Source organism: Nerophis lumbriciformis, linkage group LG32, assembly GCF_033978685.3.
Source record: "Nerophis lumbriciformis linkage group LG32, RoL_Nlum_v2.1, whole genome shotgun sequence".
NCBI lineage: Eukaryota > Metazoa > Chordata > Actinopteri > Syngnathiformes > Syngnathidae > Nerophis > Nerophis lumbriciformis.
The window spans coordinates 10152587-10176655 of record NC_084579.2 but is presented as its reverse complement, the minus strand read 5'-3'; the positions used below and the strand labels follow the sequence as shown (position 1 = coordinate 10176655).

The 24069-nt window shown below is 41.9% G+C and overlaps 2 protein-coding genes across 5 annotated transcripts in view; both read right to left on the bottom strand.

The window, feature by feature from the left end:
• pdlim5b (PDZ and LIM domain 5b) overlaps window positions 1–2546 on the bottom strand; it is a 139253-nt gene extending 136707 nt beyond the window's left edge. The window contains exon 1 of one of the 2 annotated variants that reach the window (XM_061927474.2): window positions 2307–2546. The gene's annotated coding sequence lies outside the window, so the exon portion shown is untranslated. The remainder of the gene's footprint in view (window positions 1–2306) is intronic. The other variant, XM_061927473.2, reaches the window with a different exon arrangement.
• A 21130-nt stretch (window positions 2547–23676) lies between these two features.
• Window positions 23677–24069, bottom strand: part of opn4xa (opsin 4xa) — a 96144-nt gene continuing 95751 nt past the window's right edge. Inside the window, exon 11 of one of the 3 annotated variants that reach the window (XM_061926641.1) lies at window positions 23677–23907. In XM_061926641.1, coding sequence (XP_061782625.1) covers window positions 23781–23907 — 127 coding nt within the window. In that variant the 3' untranslated portion in view covers window positions 23677–23780. Of the gene's footprint in view, window positions 23999–24069 lie in introns of all 3 variants that reach the window. The other 2 variants (XM_061926642.1, XM_061926643.1) reach the window with 2 other exon arrangements.

The window sequence follows — 24069 nt, the reverse complement described above, 5'->3', positions numbered from 1 at the left end:
TTACCTGCACGCTGCCTCCCGCTCTTTCCGACATCTACAAAGCCATTAGCTACCGGCTGCCACCTACTGGTATGGAAGAGTATTACACGGTTACTCTGCCGAGCTCTAGACAGCACAGACACGCAACAACGGCACATTTGCAGATTATTATTACTGGTTTGCAAAAACTATTTTTAACCCAAATAGGTAAATTGGTTATACTTGTATAGCGCTTTTCTACCTTTAAGGTATTCAAAGGGCTTTGACACTATTTCCACATTCACCCATTCACACACACATTCACACACTGATGGCGGGAGCTGCCATGCAAGGCCCTAACCATGACCCATCAGGAGCAAGAGTGAAGTGTATTACTCAAGGACACTACGGACGTGACTAGGTTGGTAGAAGCTGGGGATTGAAACAGGAACCCTCAGGTTGCTGACACGGCCACTCTCCCAACCTCGCCACGCTGTCCCCTATAGGTGAAATAGGTTAAATTACATATTTTCCCACGGCACACCAGATTGTATCTCACGGCACACAGTGGTTGAAAAACACTGGTCTACAGATATCTACAGATAGAACAATTTCCCTTGATCATTAAAATTTGTCTAAGTCTAAGATATAAATGATTAGTGTGCAGGGAGCATTTACTCTGGCATATAGCCTTAAAGGGGAACATTATCACAATTTCAGAAGGGTTAAAAGCATTAAAAATCAGTTCCCAGTGGCTTATTTCATTTTTCGAAGTTTTTTTCAAAATTTTACCCATCACGCAATATCCCTAAAAAAAGCTTCAAAGTGGCTGATTTTAACCAACGTTATAAACACCCGTCCATTTTCCTGTGACGTCACATAGTGATGCCAACACAAACAAACATGGCGCATAGAACAGCAAGCTATAGCGACATTAGCTCGGATTCAGACTCGGATTTCAGCGGATTAAGCGATTCAACAGATTACGCATGTATTGAAACGGATGGTTGTAGTGTGGAGGCAGGTAGCGAAAACGAAATTGAAGAAGAAACTGAAGCTATTGAGCCATATCGGTTTGAACCGTATGCAAGCGAAACCGACGAAAACGACACGACAGCCAGCGACACGGGAGAAAGCGAGGACGAATTCGGCGATCGCCTTCTAACCAACGATTGGTATGTGTTTGTTTGGCATTAAAGGAAACTAACAACTATGAACTAGGTTTACAGCATATGAAATACATTTGGCAACAACATGCACTTTGAGAGTGCAGACAGCCCAATTTTCATCAATTAATATATTCTGTAGACATACCCTCATCCGCGCTCTTTTCCTGAAAGCTGATCTGTCCAGTTTTGGAGTTGATGTCAGCAGCCCAGGGAAGCTAGGGTCGATATTCTTAAGGGACGGTGTGAGCCAAGACATCCAGGGGGTTTAGCTCGCTCGTCTGCGGGAACAAACTGCCGCCATTGCTTGCCGTGCTACCGAGGTCCTTTGTCCCTGAATTGCTCACACACTCCGGCAGATTCAATGGGGGTCTGGCGGCAGATTTCTTTGACTTTATCGTTGGAAATGCATCTGCTTTGAGAGTCGCAGGATATCCACACATTCTTGCCATCTCTGTCGTAGCATAGCTTTCGTCGGTAAAGTGTGCGGAACAAACGTCCAATTTCTTGCCACTTTCGCATCTTTGGGCCACTGGTGCAACTTGAATCCGTCCCTGTTCGTGTTGTTACACCCTCCGACAACACACCGACGAGGCATGTTGTCTCCAAGGTACGGAAAACAGTCGAAAAAACGGAAAATAACAAAGCTGATTTGACTCGGTGTTTGTAATGTGTTTGAGAAAATGGCGGATTGCTTCCCGACGAATAATAGAAAGGTGTTTAATTCGCCAAAATTCACCCATTTAGAGTTCGGAAATCGGTTAAAAAAATATATGGTCTTTTTTCTGCAACATCAAGGTATATATTGACGCTTACATAGGTCTGGTGATAATGTTCCCCTTTAAAACACATTCTAATTATAAGCCCAATTATGTGTACTTGCTCATAGCCAGACACATGTAGCCACACCCCACGTATAGGAGTCACGAGAAAGTCATAATTAAGTCTGTTTACTTGTTTGCACTACTTAAGCATTAGTCCTACAGTAAACAAGCAAATAGCTGACTAAAACTTGGAACTTTTCATAAAGTTTCTTCGTAAAACTGAGCTAGAACTCAAACGTGACATTAATATTGCGTAGAGTTCAAGGCAGCATGTTGTTTTAAAGTCGCGCGTAAAGCACCAGCAAGGCGACGCCAGCGTACGCCTCTCCCCGAGAAGAGTGCACTGTCCCGGGCTTACCTTGCCTTGCGAAGCCGCTATCTGCCGGTGCTCGAATGAGGGGGAGAGAGACGAGGAGTCTGTCGGTTCTCAGCTCTGGACTGAGTGAGCGCTTGCCTGAGCGGAACTGAGACTTCCGCATGTACGCATGCCGGTAGGAGGGCTCACAGCAGCGAGAGAGAGCGAGAGAGAGAGAGGTGAGTGGCCCCAGGCTACAGCGACAGGCTTAGGCTTGTTTTACGGCTGAATAGGTGAGTCCCCCCCCGTCCCTTTAGAGCATGTTAATGACGCCGCCATTGTTGTTTTTGGAACTTCCGCTAGCTAAATCCATACTAGCTCTAGGGAGCAGTTAATAAAACTGTGAAAGGAGCCAAAAGGAGCCACAAATAACTAACAATAACTACTCCTGTATATTAAAAACACATTTTTTTTATTTGTCTGTGACACATTATAATTTTCAATATGAATAGTAATCAATTGTACCATACCAACTTTATTTATAAAGCCCTTTAAAAACAACTCCAGTTGAAGAACAAATGGCTGTGCACCACAAAGAAATACAGTCAAAAGGACAGACTAAAAAACAACATTTAAAACCATACTTGCCAACCCTCCCGGATTTTCCGGGAGACTCCCGAAATTCAGCGCCTCTCCCGAAAACCTCCCGGGACAAGTTTTCTCCCGAAAATCTCCCGAAATTCAGGCAGAGCTGGAAGCCACGCCCCCTCCAGCTCCATGCGGACCTGAGTGACGTCAGGTGCGCAACACCAGTAAATCGTTGGCCAACCAAAAAGTAACCCCAGTACGCTATAGCCAACATTCACCAGGAGATGGCAACAGACAAACATAGATCACTCTATTACATTATTCCCCTTTTAGAAATGTATAGAAGTTACTCAAAATAAATAAACAACCCAACCAAAAAATGCAGCAGCTCAATTAAAAAACTCTACTTAAGCTACATTCTTTTTTTTTTTTTTTTTAGTGCTGAACTCTTAACCCTCATTTGTAAAAAAAACAAAAAAAACATGCTTATTAGAGATGCGCGGATAGGCAATTTATCTCATCCGCAACCGCGTCAGAAAGTCGTCATCCATCCGCCATCCACCCGATGTAACGTTTGATCTGAACTGCATCCGCCCGCCATCCGCCCGTTGTTATATATCTAATATTAATTTTAAAAAAAAAAAAAGGGTGAAAACTACGCGAATTGCACCTTGTGCAGACAAGATTTTTCGATCGGACACGGAGGAATTAGCCATGTAAAAGACCACGTTGGGACAAAAAAACACAAGTCTAATGCCGTTGCTAGCGATACAAGTGGAAAACTTTCAACGTTTTTCGTCGCCCAAACAGATTCTTTGGATGTGATAAATGCCGAAGTTTTATTTACGGAGGCAATAATTGAGCATGGACTTCCAATCGCACTGGCTGATCACATGGGACAGTTAATAATGTAATGCAACCTTTAAAAATCATTACGCGGTGATCGCGATCCCAAAAATAAACTTTTCTTGCATGATAATGTCCAGAAAATTTCGCTTTATATTACTATAGAGTCCTTTTAACGAATGAGTTTGATGGTTTATCACAAACCTTAAATGAAATTCCATGGCCACCGTCCTGCTCTCTATATCAACCAGGGTGAGCCCCACCCCTTTCGTGAGCGCACTGAGCGCGGAGTGACCCCTGTTACGCGCCCCCGGCAACAGGGGTGGCAAGCAGGTAAGCTGCGCGGGCGGAGCGCGCGGAGTGACCCATGTTACGAGCCCCCGGCCACGGGGGTGGCGGGCAGGTAAACTGCTTACCTGCTGCGCGTGACGCCGGCCGCGGCGAAAGCGGACGAGGCGGGGTGTCGGTGCGGTGGGCGCGGTAGTGACCCTGGACGTGCGTCGGGCCCTTCTCGCGGATCGCCTCAGCTACGGCTCCCGGTGGGGCCCTCTCGGGGGAAGGGGCCTCGGTCCCGGACCCCGGCGAGGCGTCCCTTCTCCGCTCCGTAAAAGTGTCCATCTCTTTTCTTTTTTTTTCTTCTGTTGTGGCATATGCAGCAGGTGCCTGCTCGTTTTTCGTATGTGGGTAACAACATTTAACTATGTATATATATTTACCAATTGGTTAAACTGCCACCCGCAAAAAAAAAAAAAAAAAAAAAAAATCTAATTAATCCGCCCGACCCGACCCGCGAGCCGATAAAATCTTATTTTTTTTAATTTCATCCGCCCGATCCGCGGATAATCCGCGGACTCCGCGGTTGTGTCCGCAAACCGCGCATCTCTAATGCTTATTATACAAACAGTATTTGTACACCTTTAACACAGATTTTTATACTGTCTTCAGAGATTCAGTTTTTTTGGTGATACTCGAAACCTTTCTGGGTACCTGCGAAAGGGTGTTCAGCATGGTTAGAAAAATAGTGACAGAGAATAGAACAAGGATGGACAATTCAACCCTTAACTCAACAATGAGTAGATGAGTGTTATGTGTGTGTATATGTGTAAATAAATGAACACTGAAATTCAAGTATTTCTTTTATTTATATATATATATATATATATATATATATATATATATATATATATATATATATATATATATATATATATATATATATATATAATAAAATAAATATATATACAGCTAGAATTCACTTATTCTTATATATATATATATATACATATATATATAAAAATATATATATATATATATAAATATATACTGTATATATATGAAATACTTGACTTGGTGAATTCTAGCTGTAAATATACGCCTCCCCTCTTAGCCCCGCCCCCAACCACGCCCCCGCCCATCCCGACCACGCTTCCCACCCCCCGCCCCCACCTCCCGAAATCGGAGGTCTCAAGGTTGGCAAGTATGTTTAAAACAGAGGTAAAATACACATTGAAAAAGCAAATACAAATTATCCTAAGAACAATTTGTTAGATAAAAAGCCGTTAAAAAGTTAAAAACCGTTAGAAAAGTTAAAAACAGTTAAAAGTCTCATGCTGGGTTAAAAGCCAGTGAATAAAAATGGGTTTTAAGAAGGGTCTTAAAAGTAGCCAAATAAGGGGCCTTTCTCACATGGAGAGGGAAATGGTTCCATGAATTGATTAATGTGGACCCTGACTTAAACAAGTTGAAAAACATATTCGGGTGTTACCATTTAGTGGTCAATTGTACGGAATATGTACTGTACTGTACAATATACTAATAAAAGTCTCAATCAATCAAAGCGTTTGGGACCCACAACAGAGAAGGCCCTGTCCCCTCGACGCTTGCGCTTTGATTTGGGTACCTCCAGGATCAGCCAATTTATCTTAGTTTACAATTTTAATTTTAATTTTTTTTATTTTATAAACCTTTATTTATAATATGCAACATTTACATACAATCAAGAAATACTAATTAAGTTAAAGTACCACTGATAGTTACACACCCACTAGGTCTGGTGAAATTCCATCCATCCGTCTTCTTCCGCTTATCCGAGGTCGGGTCGCGGGGGCAGCAGCCTAAGCAGGGAAGCCCAGACTTCCCTCTCCCCAGCCACTTCCTCCAGCTCTTCCTGTGGGACCCCAAGGTGTTCCCAGGCCAGCCGGGAGACATAGTCTTCCCAACGTGTCCTGGGTCTTCCCCGCGGCCTCCTACCGGTCGGACGTGCCCTAAACACCTCCCTAGGGAGGCGTTCAGGTGGTATCCTGACCAGATGCCCGAACCACCTCATCTGGCTCCTCTCGATGTGGAGGAGCAGCGGCTTTACTTTGAGCTCCCCCCGGATGGCAGAGCTTCTCACCCTATCTCTAAGGGAGAGCCCAGCCACCCGGCGGAGGAAACTCATTTCGGCCGCTTGTACCCGTGATCTTGTCCTTTCGGTCATAATCCAAAGCTCATGACCGTAGGTGAGGATGGGAACGTAGATCGACCGGTAAATTGAGAGCTTTGCCTTCCGGCTCAGCTCCTTCTTCACCACAACGGATCGATACAGCGTCCGCATTACTGAAGACGCCGCACCGATCCGCCTGTCGATCTCACGATCCACTCTTCCCTCACTCGTGAATAAGACTCCGAGGTACTTGAACTCCTTCACTTGGGGCAAGATCTCCTCCCCAACCCGGAGATGGCACTCCACCCTTTTCCGGGCGAGAACCATGGACTCGGACTTGGAGGTGCTGATTCTCATCCCAGTCGCTTCACACTCGGCTGCGAACCGATCCAGTGAGAGCTGAAGATCCTGGCCAGATGAAGCCATCAGGACCTGGTGCTGATGCAGTCTGGTTAAATTATCCTCTGCATTTGACCCATCCCCATGTTCACCCTCTGGGAGGTGAGCAGCAGCGGTGGCTGCGCCCGGGAATTATTTTGGTGACTTCAATCCTACCTACCCTTTCTTTTAACCATTCACCATCCTTCCTTCCATACCACCCACCAACCCCGCCCAACTCAACCTCCTAATGCTCTCTCAGGGAGAGCATGTCCCAAATTCCAAGCTGCTGTTTTGAGGCATGTTAAAAAAAAGAATGCACTTTGTGACTTCAATAAAAAATATGGCAGTGCCATGTTGGCATTTTTTTCCATAACTTGAGTTGATTTATTTCGGAAAACCTTGTTACATTGTTTAATGCATCACAACAAAATTAGGCATAATAATGTGTTAATTCCACGACTGTATATATTGGTACTGGTTGATATCGGAATCGGTAATTAAGAGTTGGACAATATCGGAATATCGGCAAAAAAGCCATTATCGGACATCTTTAGTTGTGGCAGTATGCAGATTTCACCAATGCGGCGGTTTGTGGAAACAATCAGTTGCTTTTCTAAACATTTTTAATAAACTGCCAACTTTAGAATGCTAAACAGAAAGTGCTTAAAGTTTAATGGCTTTGTAAAAACACTGAAACAACGTCTAAGTTCATTGTGTTCTTCACTGTGTTTTTAAAACTGCAATATTTTTTTCCTCTGAGTTTTCAATTTATGTCAAGTGTTTTGCCAAGAGGATTATTTGTAGTATGTACATTTTCAGAATGTACTTGTTCTATTTTTGACCAAAGTGAGACAAAAAAAAAATATCTGAAGTTGTCTTTATTTTTAAGTTATTATGCCATGATTTCAGTAGTCCGGCCCACGTGGGATTAGATTTTTCCCCATACGGCCCTTGAGCTAAAATGAGTTTGACACCCCGGTTAGCGCTTGCGCCAAATTCAGCAAGTTCTGTTTCCTGCTTGATGGCAGATTTTCCTAAATATAAGCATGTTAAAGGGAATCTATTATGCAAAACCATCGTTTCTCACCCAGGGCCGTAACTTGGATTGGAGAAATACCGAGGTAAAATTTTGGTCAAACAAGAGCTTTGAAGGGCTGAAATCATGGGTATCCCAGCACCATATGAATACTATTACCTTGAGCAGGGGTGCTCATTACGTCGATCGCGATCTACCGATCGATCTTGGAGGGTGTGTCAGTCGATCACCAGCCAGGCATTAAAAAAATAGTCCTAAAAATGAGCGATCATAAATCTTCACTATGACGTCACTTTCGTCACTTGATTGACATTCACGGCACCCGAGGGTCTTCTGAGATGACGCTGGCTGCTGCCAGCTCATTAAAATTACCGACTGGAAGGCGAGAAACACTTTATTTCAACAGACTCTGGCGCCGTACCTGTCGTCAAAACTCCAAAGACCGACTGCACAGTTGCACAATAAAAGCTCTGCTTCATCCTGCCTGCGCTACCAAAATAAGAGTCTCAGAAAGCTGGCGTGCACAAGCTAGCAAGCTACGGAGTTTGGCGACAATGTATTTCTTGTAAAGTGTATACAAAGGAGTACGGAAGCTGGACAAATAAGATGCCAAAAACCAACCACTTTCATGTGGTATTGGACAGAAAGGAGGACTTTTTTTCTCCTCCATTCGAAAATGCGGACGTTATCATCACCACTGTCTGATTCCAATCAATGCAAGTCATCACAATCAGGTAATACACCAACTTATATTCTTGTCTTCATGAAAGAAAGGAATCTATATGTGTTAAACATGCTTGTATTATCTTTAACCACCTTTAACTTGTTAACAATATTAACAATATGTGTTAAACATGCTTGTATTATCTTTAACCACCTTTAAGTTGTTAACAATATTAACTATATGTGTTAAACATGCTTGTTTTATCTTTAACCACCTTTAAGGTGTTAACAATATTAACTATATGTGTTAAACATGCTTGTTTTATCTTTAACCACCTTTAAGTTGTTAACAATATTAACTATTTGTGTTAAACATGCTTGTATTATTTTTAACCACCTTTAACTTGTTAACAATATTAACTATATGTGTTAAACATGCTTGCATTATCTTTAAACACCTTTAACTTGTTAACAATATTAACTATATGTATTAAACATACTTGTATTATCATTAAACACCTTTAATGTATTAACAATATTAACTATATGTGTTAAACATGCTTGCATTATCATTAAACACCTTTAACTTGTTAACAAAAACATATATTTCATAAATAAGTAAATATAAATTATATATATGAATGAGGTAGATCCCCACGACTTGATCAATTGAAAAGTAGCTCGCCTGCAGAAAAAGTGTGAGCACCCCTGACCTTGAGCAACACGATGAACTGTCCACTTTTGTTATTACTATGCTGTAGTTTAGCGTATTAAACAATGTTAACATCCTTAAATCATAAGTTTAAAAACTTTAATTTTAGCATGGAATTGATCCATAAAACCTCTGTTTTGCATTGCAAGCACTAGTGATGCGCACCATGAGAGGCACTGAAAAATTAAGAGGGACTCTGTCTTCGTATAGGAATCAGTGACAAAGCCTAACGTGGCTAGGAATATGTTTGGGGTAACATTTTATATGAAGCACCTTACCATACAAAGAATGTTGCCAAATTGTGACGTCAACGCATATCTCCATATATGGTAGAGATTTACCCAAAGAGCTTTGCACGAGTCCGCCATTGTCGTCAGACGTTGTAGTCAATAAATTCCTTCTTTTTTCTCTATCCTCTTGTTGTGGGGCAGACTGGCTCATTCATGCACATGCGTCCTCCGCTGTTGCCATTTCTAATACAAAGTAGCGAGTAGTTTGAACTTTTATTCGTCAGTAGACTCTATTCATCTATTCAACATTTTGACCAAAGAACCACCATTACATGTTATGCAGACCAGTGTTTGTCAACCTTTTTTGAAGCAAGGCACATTTTTTTCCATAAAAAAATACGGAGGCACACCACCAGCAGAAAACGTTAAAAAATTAAACTCGACCAGTTCGTCGTACCTTATTTTGAGTTTGTGTTTTCCTGTGTGTAGTGCTTTAGTTCCTGTCTTGCGCTGTTATTTTGGTGGCCCTTCCTGTCTTGTTGGTGTTTTCCTGTAGCAGTTGTATGTCTTCCTTTGAGCGCTATTCCCCACACCTGCTTTGTGTTAGCAAGCAAGACTATTTAGTTGTTGCTATCCTTCTTTGTGTGGACATTGTTGATTGTCATGTCATGTACGGATGTACTTTTTGAACGCCGTAAGTTTTTGCTGTTGTCCAGCATTTTTTTTCTGTTTACTTTGTAGCCAGTTCAGTTTTACTTTCGCTTTGCATAGCCATTGCCTTTTGCTTTCCCTTTTGTTTGTTTTTGGTTTAAGCATTAGTGAAGTGAATTATATTTATATAGCGCTTTTCTCTGGTAACTCAAAGCGCTTTACATTGTGAAACCCAATATCTAAGTTATATTTAAACCAGTGTGGGTGGCACTGGGAGCAGGTGGGTAAAGTGTCTTGCCCAAGGACACAACGGCAGTGACTTGGATGGCGGAAGCGGGAATCGAACCTGCAACCCTCAAGTTGCTAGAACGGCCGCTCTACCAACTGAGCTATGCCGCCCATTACATACCTTTTTACCTGCACGCTGCCTCCCGCTGTGGTCTGCATATTGGGATCACAACAAACCATCCTCATTTCACCTGCTGACCCGTCTCCGCTCGGGATGGTTTCCTGCTGACCCACTATGGACTGGACTCTCACTATTATGTTGGATCCACTATGGACTGGACTCTCACAATATTATGTCAGACCCACTCGACATCCATTGCATTCGGTCTCCCCTAGAGGGGGGGGGGGTTACCCACATATGCGGTCCTCTCCAAGGTTTCTCATAGTCATTCACATCGACGTCCCACTGGGGTGAGTTTTTCCTTGCCCTTATGTGGGCTCTGTACCGAGGATGTCGTTGTGGCTTGTGCAGCCCTTTGAGACACTTGTGATTGAGGGCTATATAAATAAACATTGATTGATTGATTGATTGACCTGACACATTCCGACTTTCACAAAGCAATTAACTACCTGCTGTGTGTGTGAATGGGTGAATGTGGAAATAGTGTCAAAGCGCTTTGAGTACCTTGAAGGTAGAAAAGCGCTATACAAGTACAACCCATTTACCATTTATTTGCAGATTATTATTGATTTGCAAAAAATATTTTTTGGACCAATTAGGTGAAGTTGCATAATTTCCCACGGCACACCAGACAATATCTCAAGGCACACTAGACAATATCTCACGGCACACTAGTGTGCCGCGGCACAGTGGTTGAAAAACACTGATGTAGACCACAAGGAAGTGTTTTAAATGTAGAAAAAAACATAATATGACCCCTTTAAGGTTCGCCACAGTATCTCATACTCATAACCTGAAATAATAAACAACGACACTTTAAAATAACTCTTATAAATCCGCATTGTTCATTATTCAAACTTGAAGCTGCCTTTTTGTATCATAGCTTTGACTCCCGGCTGCAATATTGTTATTAGTTTATTTCGAACATCCATAGTTACAATACCGCATCAAAAATGTCCAATTTCTCAGTACAAAAGGAGTAGGAAGAATCAGAGTTTATTTAGTGTAATCCCACCCCTCTTCCGCAATTGCTAACACATTTGTTGTTCACTTTCTGTGCTCAATCTGTAACAAAAACAAATACAGAAATAGCAATAAATACATCTCACGAATGAATAATGAGATTAATACCCAGCAGCATATTGCTTTTGAAGCTCATTATTGAAGTAGGCCTACCGCATTTTTCAGAAATAATTTCAGCCATCCAAATACTTTCAATGCACATACGTTGGTATTTTTTTAAATATTTTAACCACTCAAAGACCTAAACTGTAGCAGCATGGCAGGAAGTTGTTGCAAATGTGTCCTGGGCATGACGTTAAAGTGCATCCGGCAGTAGAGGCTCCTCTATGGTGTCTTGGGGCACTAGGAGGTTAACCCCTTTACTACTGTTACCCCAGGCAGCCCTTGGCAAAGGCCTTGTACCTGACTACCTCCTAGCCAGGGATACGGTGAAGGCCTCAACGGCGTAGCAAGCGGAAGATGGTAGATTTAAGAACTACTAATCAGCTTTATCATCAGAGCAACGTATGATGTGCTCCCATCACCAAAGAATCTCCATCAGTGGTATGGTGAGGATCCAATCTGTGCCCTCTGCCCAACTCCAGCAACCCTCAGACACATCATGACAGGATGTAAGACGAGCCTCACGCAGGGGAGATACACCTGGCGGCACAACCAGGTCCTTAAGAGCTTGGTATCAGCCCTGGAGAGCATGCGTGGTGCCGCCACCAAGAGTATCTAATCTCATGAAGACAACAATGTTTGTCTGAGAGGGCGGGAAAACACCCAAACAGCTTTCCACCAAACCAGAAGCAGGACACCTATACAGGGCCCGCGACTGAAAGATGCTGGCAGACATCGGTAAACAGCTAGTTTTCCCTCCTGAGATTGCCTCTACCAACCTCAGGCCAGACTTGGTGCTCTGGTCCCCTTCGGTGAAGACTGCTTACGTCATGGAGCTCACAGTCCCATGGGAGAACTCTGTGGAGGAGGCCTATGAACGTAAGAAGCTGCGCTACTCAGAGCTAGCAGAAGAAGCGAGGCAGCGTGGCTGGAACACCAAAGTATATCCAGTTGAAGTGGGATGCAGAGGATTTGTGGCGTCGTCTACCATCAGACTGCTGAGGTGAACTCTGCTGCCACGGTCAGGCTCTGCGGAGGACCATCAGAGCAGTCTCAGAGGCAGCCGAAAGAAGCAGCCAGTGGATTTGGCTCAAGCGGAAGGACCCCGGTTGGGCCCCAAAAACAGCAGTGTAACAGGGTGAATTTCGGGAACAGTTGAGCACGGGACACAAGCTGAGGACTGATCATCCTTCGGTGTATAGTGTTTGAAGGCCGAAACACCCAATGATGCAAGGGCACACTACTGACGATGTGTCGCTTGTCCAATTGTCCTGGAATTCAACCCTGACCAAGTCTCATATCACATACAACTCACAAGAACACCCCAGCCCCCACATCACCACGTTGTCTGTCTCCCACTCTCAACAACAAGGACATCTCGAGTGAGTACTCTCCACATTTGGCACAAGGGACTGTTCAACATCTCGTCCTGTGTTTTTTGATTCTACTACCACAACGGCTGCGATGGCGGAAGAAGGCTGCAGCAGAAAAGGGTCCCCAGCCGTCTTGGACTCCATGCCACTGGACCCTGACCGGATTCTGTCAAGGATCGTGTGGTGACTGTCTGACAAAGTCTCGCACAGGCATCCTCCATAAAGGGATACACCCCTACCAGGAGGATCGTCATACTCTTTCGAGTGACCGCCGATGATGATGTTGCAAAGACGTCAATCAAGCTGACCTTCGAGATAAACTTCGATAGATAGAACCATGTTGTCACTCTTTTATCGGACATATATTGAATCCATTCTGTCCTTCTCCCTGGTGTCATGGTTTGGTAGTTAGTCCTTGAGAAACAAGTCTGCACTAAACCAAATTGTAAAGTGGGCTAGTAAGCTTATAGGTGAGCCGCAAGTCAACCTATCTGACATCTATGCCAAACAGGCGAGCTCTACTATTCACCACTGCACCCACCATCCTTTACGCAGTGAATTCCAGCTCATTGTTCCTTTTTGTAGGACTAAACGATATAAGAATACTTTTGTACCTGCTGCCATCACACGCTTAAATAAGGCTGTCACATGGTGATTTTATTTAATTTTTTTGGTTTATTATGCCAGAGCACTTTAATCACTAGGATTTTCTTAGTTTATTAGGTATTATATTTTATTGTTCTACAGTGTGCCTGTATACCGGTGATCGTTTGTGGATTTTAAAAATGTTTTTATATTTTATATGATTTGTGCTTGCTTGCTTCATTCTGTCTTAACGCTGAATTACAAATGTCTGCACAACTATTTTCACCTTGACCTTGATCAGGCAGTTCTGAGAATCGGGCAGTGACAGGACCATTTGCGGCATATGCCTCATTTTTTTTTATTGACAACAGACACATTGTAGAAGTTTTTTATCAGCAAAAACTGGGGAAAAAAATGAAGCAAAAAGACCCAGAGTGGAAAGATTCTTTTTCAAAGCCTTTTTGTAAGAAAATATATACAAATATAATTTGATTTGTCAGTGTGCAACCCTACTAGAAAAAGGGGCCACCACTGGTGTGGGAGTACCACTATTGGTACACAAGCTCCATCTAGTGGTACTCAAAAAAATGTTTGAATCATTATTATACTAACTAGAAATAAATAGAGTGCTAAGATATGATTGTAAAAATACAAATGTATGAACCAAAAGTGTGCTGAAATTGAGTAGAAGTGTTCCTTGTTTAACTTGCCTCATATATCACAAGCCAATTTACCTGCATGTACAAACCACATTCCAAGCTAGAAAAAGCAGTGGTACTTGCAAAGCCAAATACTTTTTAAAGGTGCTCCTAAGAGCAAAACATTTACTGCTTAATAATGTATGCTTAACAATTTTGTCTGTGATGCGCCTGAGGGAGTGGCAGCACATCACAGTAGCTCCTTTGACTTCCTTCATTTTACTTTATTTTTGGTGTTATTCTCAACTCTCCTTGCTTATATTTTATCACTTATCTTTTCTATAAACGACTAATTATGGTTCTTAGGCACTTTTGTTATTTTATGCTGCCCTTTTTTTTGCTGCAGCTGTTACATATACTGTAATATTGTGCATGGTAATTGGGATTTGTTATATATTGTATATATTAAATACAAATATAATATAATAATATAATATATCAGTATATGTTATATACTGTATCTATAATATGTAAATATTACATATATGTTATATTTTATATTGCTACTATGGTAAATTTTTAGTCACTGCATGTTCTCTTACATCTCGAGAGGATCTGTATAAGAGACACTGCAACAGGAGAGCAAACAGCATCCTCAGGGACTCATCCCACCCAGGTCACCACTGGCTTGACCTCTTGCCTTCAGGGAGGCGCTATAAGACCATCAAAGCAAGGACAAATAGATTGAAAAACAGTTTCTATCCTAGAGCTGTTATTGCCCTAAACTCTGCACGTACCTGAATACTCACCACTTTATTAACTTACTTACCTCTGATAGAGATCTGCTGTGCAATATGTTTTTAAGATTTTATTATGTTTTTAAATTTTGTTTATTAATGTTTGTTGTCTTAAGACTATTTTATGGTAGGTTGTTGTAAAAGCACTGAGCTGGATTGCTGTCCTATTTCGTTGTTTCCATACAATGACAATAAAGGTATTCTGATTACTTAATACCTGCATTATCCTTCCCATCCTTACCCTTTCCATCCATGGTAACTGAGCTACTGTGTGGAACAATTTCCCTTGTGGATCAATAAAGTTTGTCTAAGTCTAATTAAAGTTTCCTTAAAAGCCCTTTTTATCAGCGACAAGAACCTGAAACCTTAAACTGTTGCTTTTTTTAGTTTGTAGAAAGCATCTGTTGCAGCGAATATAGTATCAGTTATTAATGTTGAATTGTATAGAAAACATACAATGATTTACAAAACGTGTCTGCACATACAGGACTGTACACAAGTATGAGTGTTCTCTCTAGTGGTCATCTGATGAAGTACAAGTGCATACTGTGCTGCATATGTAGTGTTTATGGCTTCGTGTAAGACTTCAAGCATGTCTATATGTCTGCTTTCACATACATCTAGCCTGAAATTATTGGTTATTAATTATCAAGAGTATTATCTTTCATAATGGGAGCCCTTTACCTTTTTGCTTTGCATATTTTCAACACAAGCGATGTCAAGATATTGAACATTTAAGTTTCTAGTCCAGAGCTGGGCAAATATTTTGACTTCGGAGCCACATTGAGAGAAAAAAATGTGTATGTGTGTATAAATTATATATACACATTTAGCTGTAAAAACCTGCTGTACAGTATGTTAAAGTACCAATGATTGTCACACACACACTAGGTGTGGTGAAATTATTCTCTGCATTTGACCCATCACCCTTGATCACCCCCTGGGAGGTGAGGGGAGCAGTGGGCAGCAGCGGTGCCGCGCCCGGGAGCCATTTTTGGTGATTTAACCCCCAATGCCAACCCTTGATGCTGAGTGCCAAGCAGGGAGGTAATGGGTCCCATTTTTATAGTCTTTGGTATGACTCGGCCGGGGTTTAAACTCACAACCTACCGATCTCAGGGTGGACACGCTAACCACTATGTGTGTTTGGGTCCCTTTTTTTTCAGGAACACTAATACCAAAAGTCACAATTTCTGATTGTCATGATCCTTGGTCCGGATCATGTTTTTGTTATGTTCTGTTAGTTTTGGACTCTTTTAGTTCCTGTTTGACACCTGAGTTTGTTTTAATTACCATGGCTACTTATGATTTTCACCAGCCTCTGGTGTTCGGGACGCGCACCTGCTTCTAATCAGAGGACTATTCAAGCCTGCCTTTGCCAGTCACTCGTCCTGGCGTCATTAGTTGTTTCATGCCACAGTTTCATGTTTGTTCCATGCCATAGTTATGCAAGTTGTTTGCCTCATGCCTGGACTACGTAGGTCTTGTTTATTTCAGGCCACAGTCTCATAAGGTCTTTATGTCCATAGTCGATGCTAAGTGTTAGCTTTTGGCTCCAAGTGCGATCAGCGCGTTGTGCTTCCGCCGAGACAGAATGAACACCAGCGGCAGGTGAAAATCATAAGTAGCCGTGGCATCCAAACCAAACTCAGGTGTCAAACAGGAACTGAAAGAGTCCAAAACTAACTTAACATAACAAAAACATGATCTGGACCGCGGATCACGACACCGATAAGTTCTAAAAAAGTTATGACAGACCGCCTCAAAAAAACGGAATGGAATATTACAGTTTTTTACTCAATTGGACACCCAAAATGTTCATTAAAATAAAGAAAGTGGGATTTACAATATTAACTATGTACAGTACAATAAAACACTGAATGTTAACAACATATGAACATCGTTCCTCTTTTGCTTCTCAGACCAGATCCTCAATAGTTGTGTATCTTTTTGAATCCATTCTGTCCTTCTCCCTGGTGTCATGGTTTGGTAGTTTGTCCTTGAGAAGCAAGTCTGCACTAAACCAAATTGTAACGTGGGCTAGTAAGCTTATAGGTGAGCCACAACTCAACCTATCTGACATCTATGCCACACAGGCGAGCTCTACTATTCACCACTGCACCCATCATCCTTTACGCAGTGAATTCCAGCTCATTGTTCCTTTTTGTAGGACTAAACGATATAAGAATACTTTTGTACCTGCTGCCATCACATGCTTAAATAAGGCAGTCACATGGTGATTTTATTTAATTTTTTTGGTTTATTATGCCATAGCACTTTAATCACAAGGATGTTATTAGTTTATTAGGTATTATATTTGATTGTTCTACAGTGTGCCTGTATACCGGTGATCGTTTGTGGATTTTTAAAATGTTTTTATATTTTATATGATTTGTGCTTGCTTGCTTCATTCTGTCTTGACGCTGAATTACAAATGTCTGCACAACTATTTTCACCTTGACCTTGATCAGGCAGTTCTGAGAATCGGGCAGTGACAGGACCATTTGCGGCATATGCCTCGTTTTTTTTTTATTGACAACAGACACATTGTAGAAGTTTTTTTATCAGCAAACACTGGGAAAAAAATGAAGCAAAAAGACCCAGAGTGGAAAAATACTTTTTCAAAGCCTTTTTGTAAGAAAATATATACAAATATAATTTGATTTGTCAGTGTGCAACCCTACTAGCAAAAGTGGCCACCATTGGTGTGGGAGTACCACTATTGGTACACAAGCTCTATCTAGTGGTGCTCAAAAAAATGTTTGAATCATTATTATACTAACTAGAAATAAATAGAGTACATAAGATATAATTGTAAAAATACAAATGTATGAACCAAAAGTGTGCTGAAATTGAATAGAAGTGTTCCTTGTTTAACTTACCTCATACAGCATATCACAAGCCAATTTACCTGCACGTACAAACCACATTCCAAGTGGAGCGGTACTAGAAAAAACGGTGGTACTTGCAAAGCCAAATACTTTTTAAAGGTGCTACTAAGAGCGTTTACTGCTTAATAATATATACTTAATATTTTTTTTCTTTGATTCGCCTGAGGGAGTGGCAGCACATCACAGTAGCTCCTTTGACTTCCTTCATTTACTTTATTTTTGGTATTATTCTCAACTGTTCTTGCTTATATTTGATCACTTATCTTTTCCATAAACCACTAATTATGGTTCTTGGGCACTTTTGTTAGCTGGATCTACTCTCTATTTTATGCTGCCCTTTTTTTTTTTTTGCTGCAGCTGTTACATATACTGTAATATTATACATTGTAATTGGGGTTTGTTATATATTGTATATATTAAATACAAATATAATATAATAATATAATATATCAGTATATGTTATATATCTTTTACAATCAAGCAAAACACAACAAAAATGTAAAAAAAAAAACAGCAAAATATGAATAGATATATAGATAACACCTACAATATGATATATTATCACGTAAAAATCTGCTTCCGCATCTGTTTCTGGCTGCTCTGAAACCAACCCCGCCCACTCTGCTTTGTTCCTCTCTGAGCTGCTGTGATGTACCGTAGATTACCGTAATAACTCCTATAACACCCAAAAGCGCAGATTTCGACCATTGAAATACTTTCTATAGTTCAAGACTTACGGTAATTTAAAAACAGCACTGCACATCATAATGGCGGCTACTAGAGATGCGCGGATAGGCAATTATTTCATCCGCAACCGCATCACAAAAGTCGTCAACCATCCGCCATCCACCCGAACTAACATTTAATCAGAACTGCACCCGCCCGCACCCGCCCGTTGTTATATATCTAATATAGACGATGCAAGGCATTAGTGAGGTTATAAAGCTTTTGCCTGTTAAAGAAAGGAGACTGATCCAATGCAGCACAGACATTCAATGCGTGCCACGCTGTCACGGCCCAGACGCACACCAGTGCGCAATCATATGGGAGCCGCGCTGAGCGCACCTCCAAGCGCGTGGAGGTGCGATGTCCCTCGCACCCGCGGCGGCTCCACCCGGGCTCGCGCCCGAGGCTTCAGCGTGCACCGCGGCGGCCATCCTACTCGTCGCGGCCTAGCCCTCGCGGCTCTCGCTGCCGGCGACGGCCGGGTATGGGCCCGACGCTCCAGCGCCATCCATTTTCAGGGCTAGTTGATTTGGCAGGTGGGTTGTTACACACTCCTTAGCAGGTTCCGACTTCCATGGCCACCGTCCTGCTGTCTATATCAACCAACACCTTTTCTGGGGTCTGATGAGCGTCGGCATCGGGCGCCTTAACCCGGCGTTCGGTTCATCCCGCAGCGCCAGTTCTGCTTACTAAAAGTGGCGCACTCGGCTCACCAGGGTGAGCCCCACCCCTTTCGTGAGCGCACTGCGCGCGGAGTGACCCCTGTTACGCGCCCCCGGCAACGGGGGTGGCGGGCAGGTAAGCTGCGCGGGCGGAGCGCGCGGAGTGACCCCTGTTACGAGCCCCCTGCCACGGGGGTGGCGGGCAGGTAAGCTGCTTACCTGCTGCGCGTGACGCCGGCCGCGGCGAAGGCGGACGAGGCGGGGTGTCGGTGCGGTGGGCGCGGTGGTGACCCTGGACGTGCGTCGGGCCCTTCTCGCGGATCACCTCAGCTACGGCTCCCGGTGGGGCCCTCTCGGGGGAAGGGGCCTCAGTCCTGTACCCCGGCAAGGCGTCCCTTCTCCGCTCCGTAAAAGTGTCCATCTCTTTTTTTTTTCTTCTGTTGTGGCATATGCTGCAGGTGCCTGCTCGTTTTTCGTATGTGGGTAACAACATTTAACTATGTATATATATTTCCGAACTGCCACCCGCCTGAATCTATTTAAAATCTAATTTTTTTTAATTTCAACCGCCCGACCCGACCCGCGGATAAAATCTTTTTTTTTTTTTTTTCAACCGCCCGATCCGCGGATAATCCGCGGACTCCGCGGTTGTGTCCGCAAACCGCGCATCTCTAGCGGCTACAGTTTTGATGTTAAAGGTCGAAAAAAATTATGTGGAACGTCTGGCAGGCCGGATTCAAAATCTTAACGTCCTGCATGTGAGTAATATACGGCCCGCGGGCCGTATTTTGCCCAGGCCCGCTCTAGTCCTATAGTTACAGATTACATACCCCAGTAAAGCACTATATATGAAATGCTTGCCTTTGGCTGCAGGTCAGCTGCTCTTCAGCTGCATGCGAGCATATGTCAATATATGGTAATAAATAGATGGGAAGCCCAGCAGGAAAAATTCCCCCAGTGCAAACCTACTGAAGTGTACTCATTCTTTACATAAAGCTCGAGCACATACCATTTGATCATCTTTACATAAGCAGACAGCGGGGGAACAACATTGTTCAAACTGTGGGGTTTGGCGGTTAAAAGGAAGCACAGTATATGTTGCTATAAAATAACGACTTTTCTGCCATGCGGTGCGTGATTGTAGGAAAATAATTGCTAATGGAGTCATACGCTCAGTATAGCCACATTATCTCCTAATCTCCTTCCCACGTGTCCGCATCCCATCTCAGCCTCGATGTTCCAGTTCACACAAAACAATGATAACATACTGATTATGCATAACCCTGACTGATAAAGATGCCGGATTACGTGTGTAAATGGAGCATAGTAGTGTGTAATTTAATTTACAAAAACAAATGGAAAGTAGCATCTTCACAATGTATGGAAATAGAAACTGTTTGTCACATGCTGCTTTAAATGAATTAACACAGCATTCTGGGGCAAAACCTCAAACTTGTTGTAACACACAGTCAGTATTCATTTTGCAATATCTTTATTATTGTGGTTGCACTGCGCATAGTAAAAGGTGTCTTTTTTGTTTTAGGAGGACACAATAGAAACACCAGATGATGTTGCAGATGTAGCCCATTCTGTGGCTTATACATCGTATAATGTTGAAACAATCTATTCACTCAACATTTTTTTATAATAATATACTGTATATCAGGGGTGTCCATTTATAAAATGTGGTTTGATATTTTTTTTCACAATGTAATTCATTTAGCATGCTCAAACCCAACCATTATTATTATTATTATTTTAGCAACTAAATGATAATATTCCTAAAAACGTAGCAAATTGTGCAAGCATGTGTATTCTGGCAAAAAAATAATAATTTTAGGGGTCCCGGACGCATAGGAAAAAAAATGTATCAATGTTCGATTGACAGAAAATCTGACACAATTCAAGGAATCATTAAAAAGTAGCGCTGTCAAATGATATTAAAAAAAAATCAGATTAATCACACTTTTGAATTTGCATTAGTCATGATTAATTAATGTTAATGTTACTCGCTTGCTTAATTTAAATGAACTTTAAGAGACCTCAATATTTGGACACAAATGCAACGTTATTGTCATTTAGGGAAAATTTTTTAAAAATGTTTTAGGGTACTTGAAAGCGCTCAAAGCGTGGCAACAGTTATGTTTAATGTCCAGTTAGGGTGTATTTTAAATTTACCAGCAAACACACCTCATCTTTGCACTGACGTGTACCTGTCCACAATTACCGTATTTTCCGGGCCATAGAGCGCACCGGATTATAAGGCACACTGCCGATGAGCGGGTCTAGCCAGGTCTATTTTCATACAAAAGGCGCACCGGATTATAGGGCGCATTAAAGGGCTCATGTTATTTTATTTTTTCTAAATGGAAAACATTTCCTTGTGGTCTACATAACATGTAATGGTGGTTCTTTGGTCAAAATGTTGCATAGATGATGTTTTACAGATCATCTTCAAGCCGCTTTCTGACAGTCGCTTCAGGATGCGCCGTTTCGTGGGCGGTTTTATTTACGCGGCTGTCATCTTTGTTGTAGCGGTGTAGCGTGCAAGGACGGGGGTGGAAGAAGTGTCAAAAGATGGAGCTAACTGTTTTAATGACATTTAGACTTTACTTCAATCAATGACGGAGCAGCATCTCCTCATCCGTGGCTCACTAGTGCAATATCAACGCCGGAAATGTGTCCCGTGAAAAAAACGTCCGACCGGAACTCAATAAAAACTAAAGTTCCTTGGGTGAATAATGTAAACTCACTACACCGGTATGTTTTAGTGCTTTCATGGTGAGTTTACTGACAGATATAAGTTAGAACTTTACACGACTTTATATTAGAAATGGCAACAGCGGAGGATGAATGTCACAGAAAAAGAAGAAGCTTATTGACTATGGTGTCGGCACGGACTACAAAGGCGGACGCGCGCGATTTTTCAGGACTTATGCAGATCCCAAATACAGATCAGCAGGTACCAGAAGGTAAGAAAAGTTGCTTTTGCATAATATTACGAAACAAAACGCCAGATGATATGTCTTACCTTATACACACACCATAATAATACTCGTACAGTACAATCCATCAAGCGGTGCGGCTTCATATCTTACCAAAGTCGTACTAAAACGTTTTGATAGATTGTTGAGCGCCGTGTGTATTGTTCTATATTTTCAATGGAACATAAAATGTTGGTGTTGTTTACTTGAGTCATATTGCAGTCTACACATATCTCTTATGTGTGATTGCCATCATATTGCAGTCTACACATATATCTTATGTGTGACTGCCATCTACTGGTCATACTTATCATTTCACCATGTACCAAATAAAATAGCTTCGAGGTCTGTAAGCACAACCAAAATTATTCCGTACATTAAGCCATACTTGCCAACCCTTTTGAGACTCCCGAAATTCAGCGCCTCTCCCGAAAACCTCCCGGGACAAATTTTCTCCCGAAAAACTCCCGAAATTCAGGCGGACCTGAGTGACGTGTTGACAACACACAACAACAGTGTCTACCGTAAAGCAGTTCGTCTGCCGTAAACAGCAATGTTGTGACACTTTTAAACAGGACAATACTGCCATCTACTGTACATGCATATGTGACCCACCCATAATGTGTCACATTTTTGTGTTGATTTATTTATTTTATTCTGTGGTTTGAATTCGTTTTTGGAGCTGTCATTACACATTTATCAGTATTCACATTGGTCAGTAGGGGGCAGTAGGGCGTTTCTTCCCAATTGAATGCTATCACCTGCAGACCGGAAGTGTCTTGTCATTCTGATGAGCGCGGCCAGTCTGTGAACAATTAAAACGTCCTGTGTGCTTTTTCCTCCTGTATAACAGGTTAGTTTTGGTGAATCAACTCACTGAATAATATCCATGTGATCTTTATAAGTTTAAGTACACATTCTGATGGTGGAGCCTAACTCTAAAGTGTTTGTGAGTTGTAGTTTGTAAATGAACACTGAAATTCAAGTATTTATTTTATTTATATATATATATATATATATATATATAGCTAGAATTCACTGAAAGTCAAGTATTTCTTATATATATATATATATATATATATATATATATATACATATATATATATATATATATATATATATATATATATATATATATATATATATATATATATATATATATATATCTTAACCACACCCCCACCTCCCGAAATCGGAGGTCTCAAGGTTGGCAAGTATGCATTAAGCACACCGGGTTATAAGGCGCACTGTCGAGTTTTATGTATACATATACATATGATTATTGCCATCATTTTTTGTGATTAATCGCGTGAGTTAACTCGTTATTTTTGACAGCAGTATTAAAAAAGACTTTTGTGTAATACCCCATGTTGGTTTGCAGGTGCCATGCAAAGGTTAATATTATCTGCCCAATATGTGGGCCAATTAAAAAAAAGCGGTTGCTGGCCGCACTTCGGACACCCCTGATATATACAGTATAGTCAATCGTAAAATTGTGCTTTACAGATGCCAAGTCTGCACTGCATAGAGTGCATCAGTCATAGTCAAAGTTATTCATGTTAGCATCTGATGTTTTTCCTGAAGGGAAAAGGGCATCTATTTGAGGTGTGGCGTTTATTTTCTTATTGGGGAAGAGTCTCTAAGGAGGGGAGGCCACCATTTGAGGAGATATGGTATTCAACATTCAACTTGATGACTCCCAAGAGCTCCTTGTTTTCCACACAAACTCCACAGTCCAGCAGCTCTGGCGTCGAGTCCAGGAGGAGTTCTGTCCCAACAGAGTCCGGCTGGGCAAGGCCCCCCGACATCACGGTCTCATTTTCTTTCCTCTGTACTTAAGGTGGCCATCTTTGCTTCATGTTTAGCCATCCTCCTCTTGATCTTCCAGGTGCTTATCTTCATTCCGGGCTTCAGGCTCCTGCTGGCCTTCCCTCCCCCAAGCCTGGAGCATGACCATGTTGACTGACTCAAGTCACATATTTTGATAGTGCGCTTAGAGCTCTAGGACGGGTGTCTAGAATGTCAGTGAAAATCTACATTTGCAATCATTATAATCATTTTGCTTGATGATTGTCATCTAGATTTGGCACGTCTGCAGAATGTG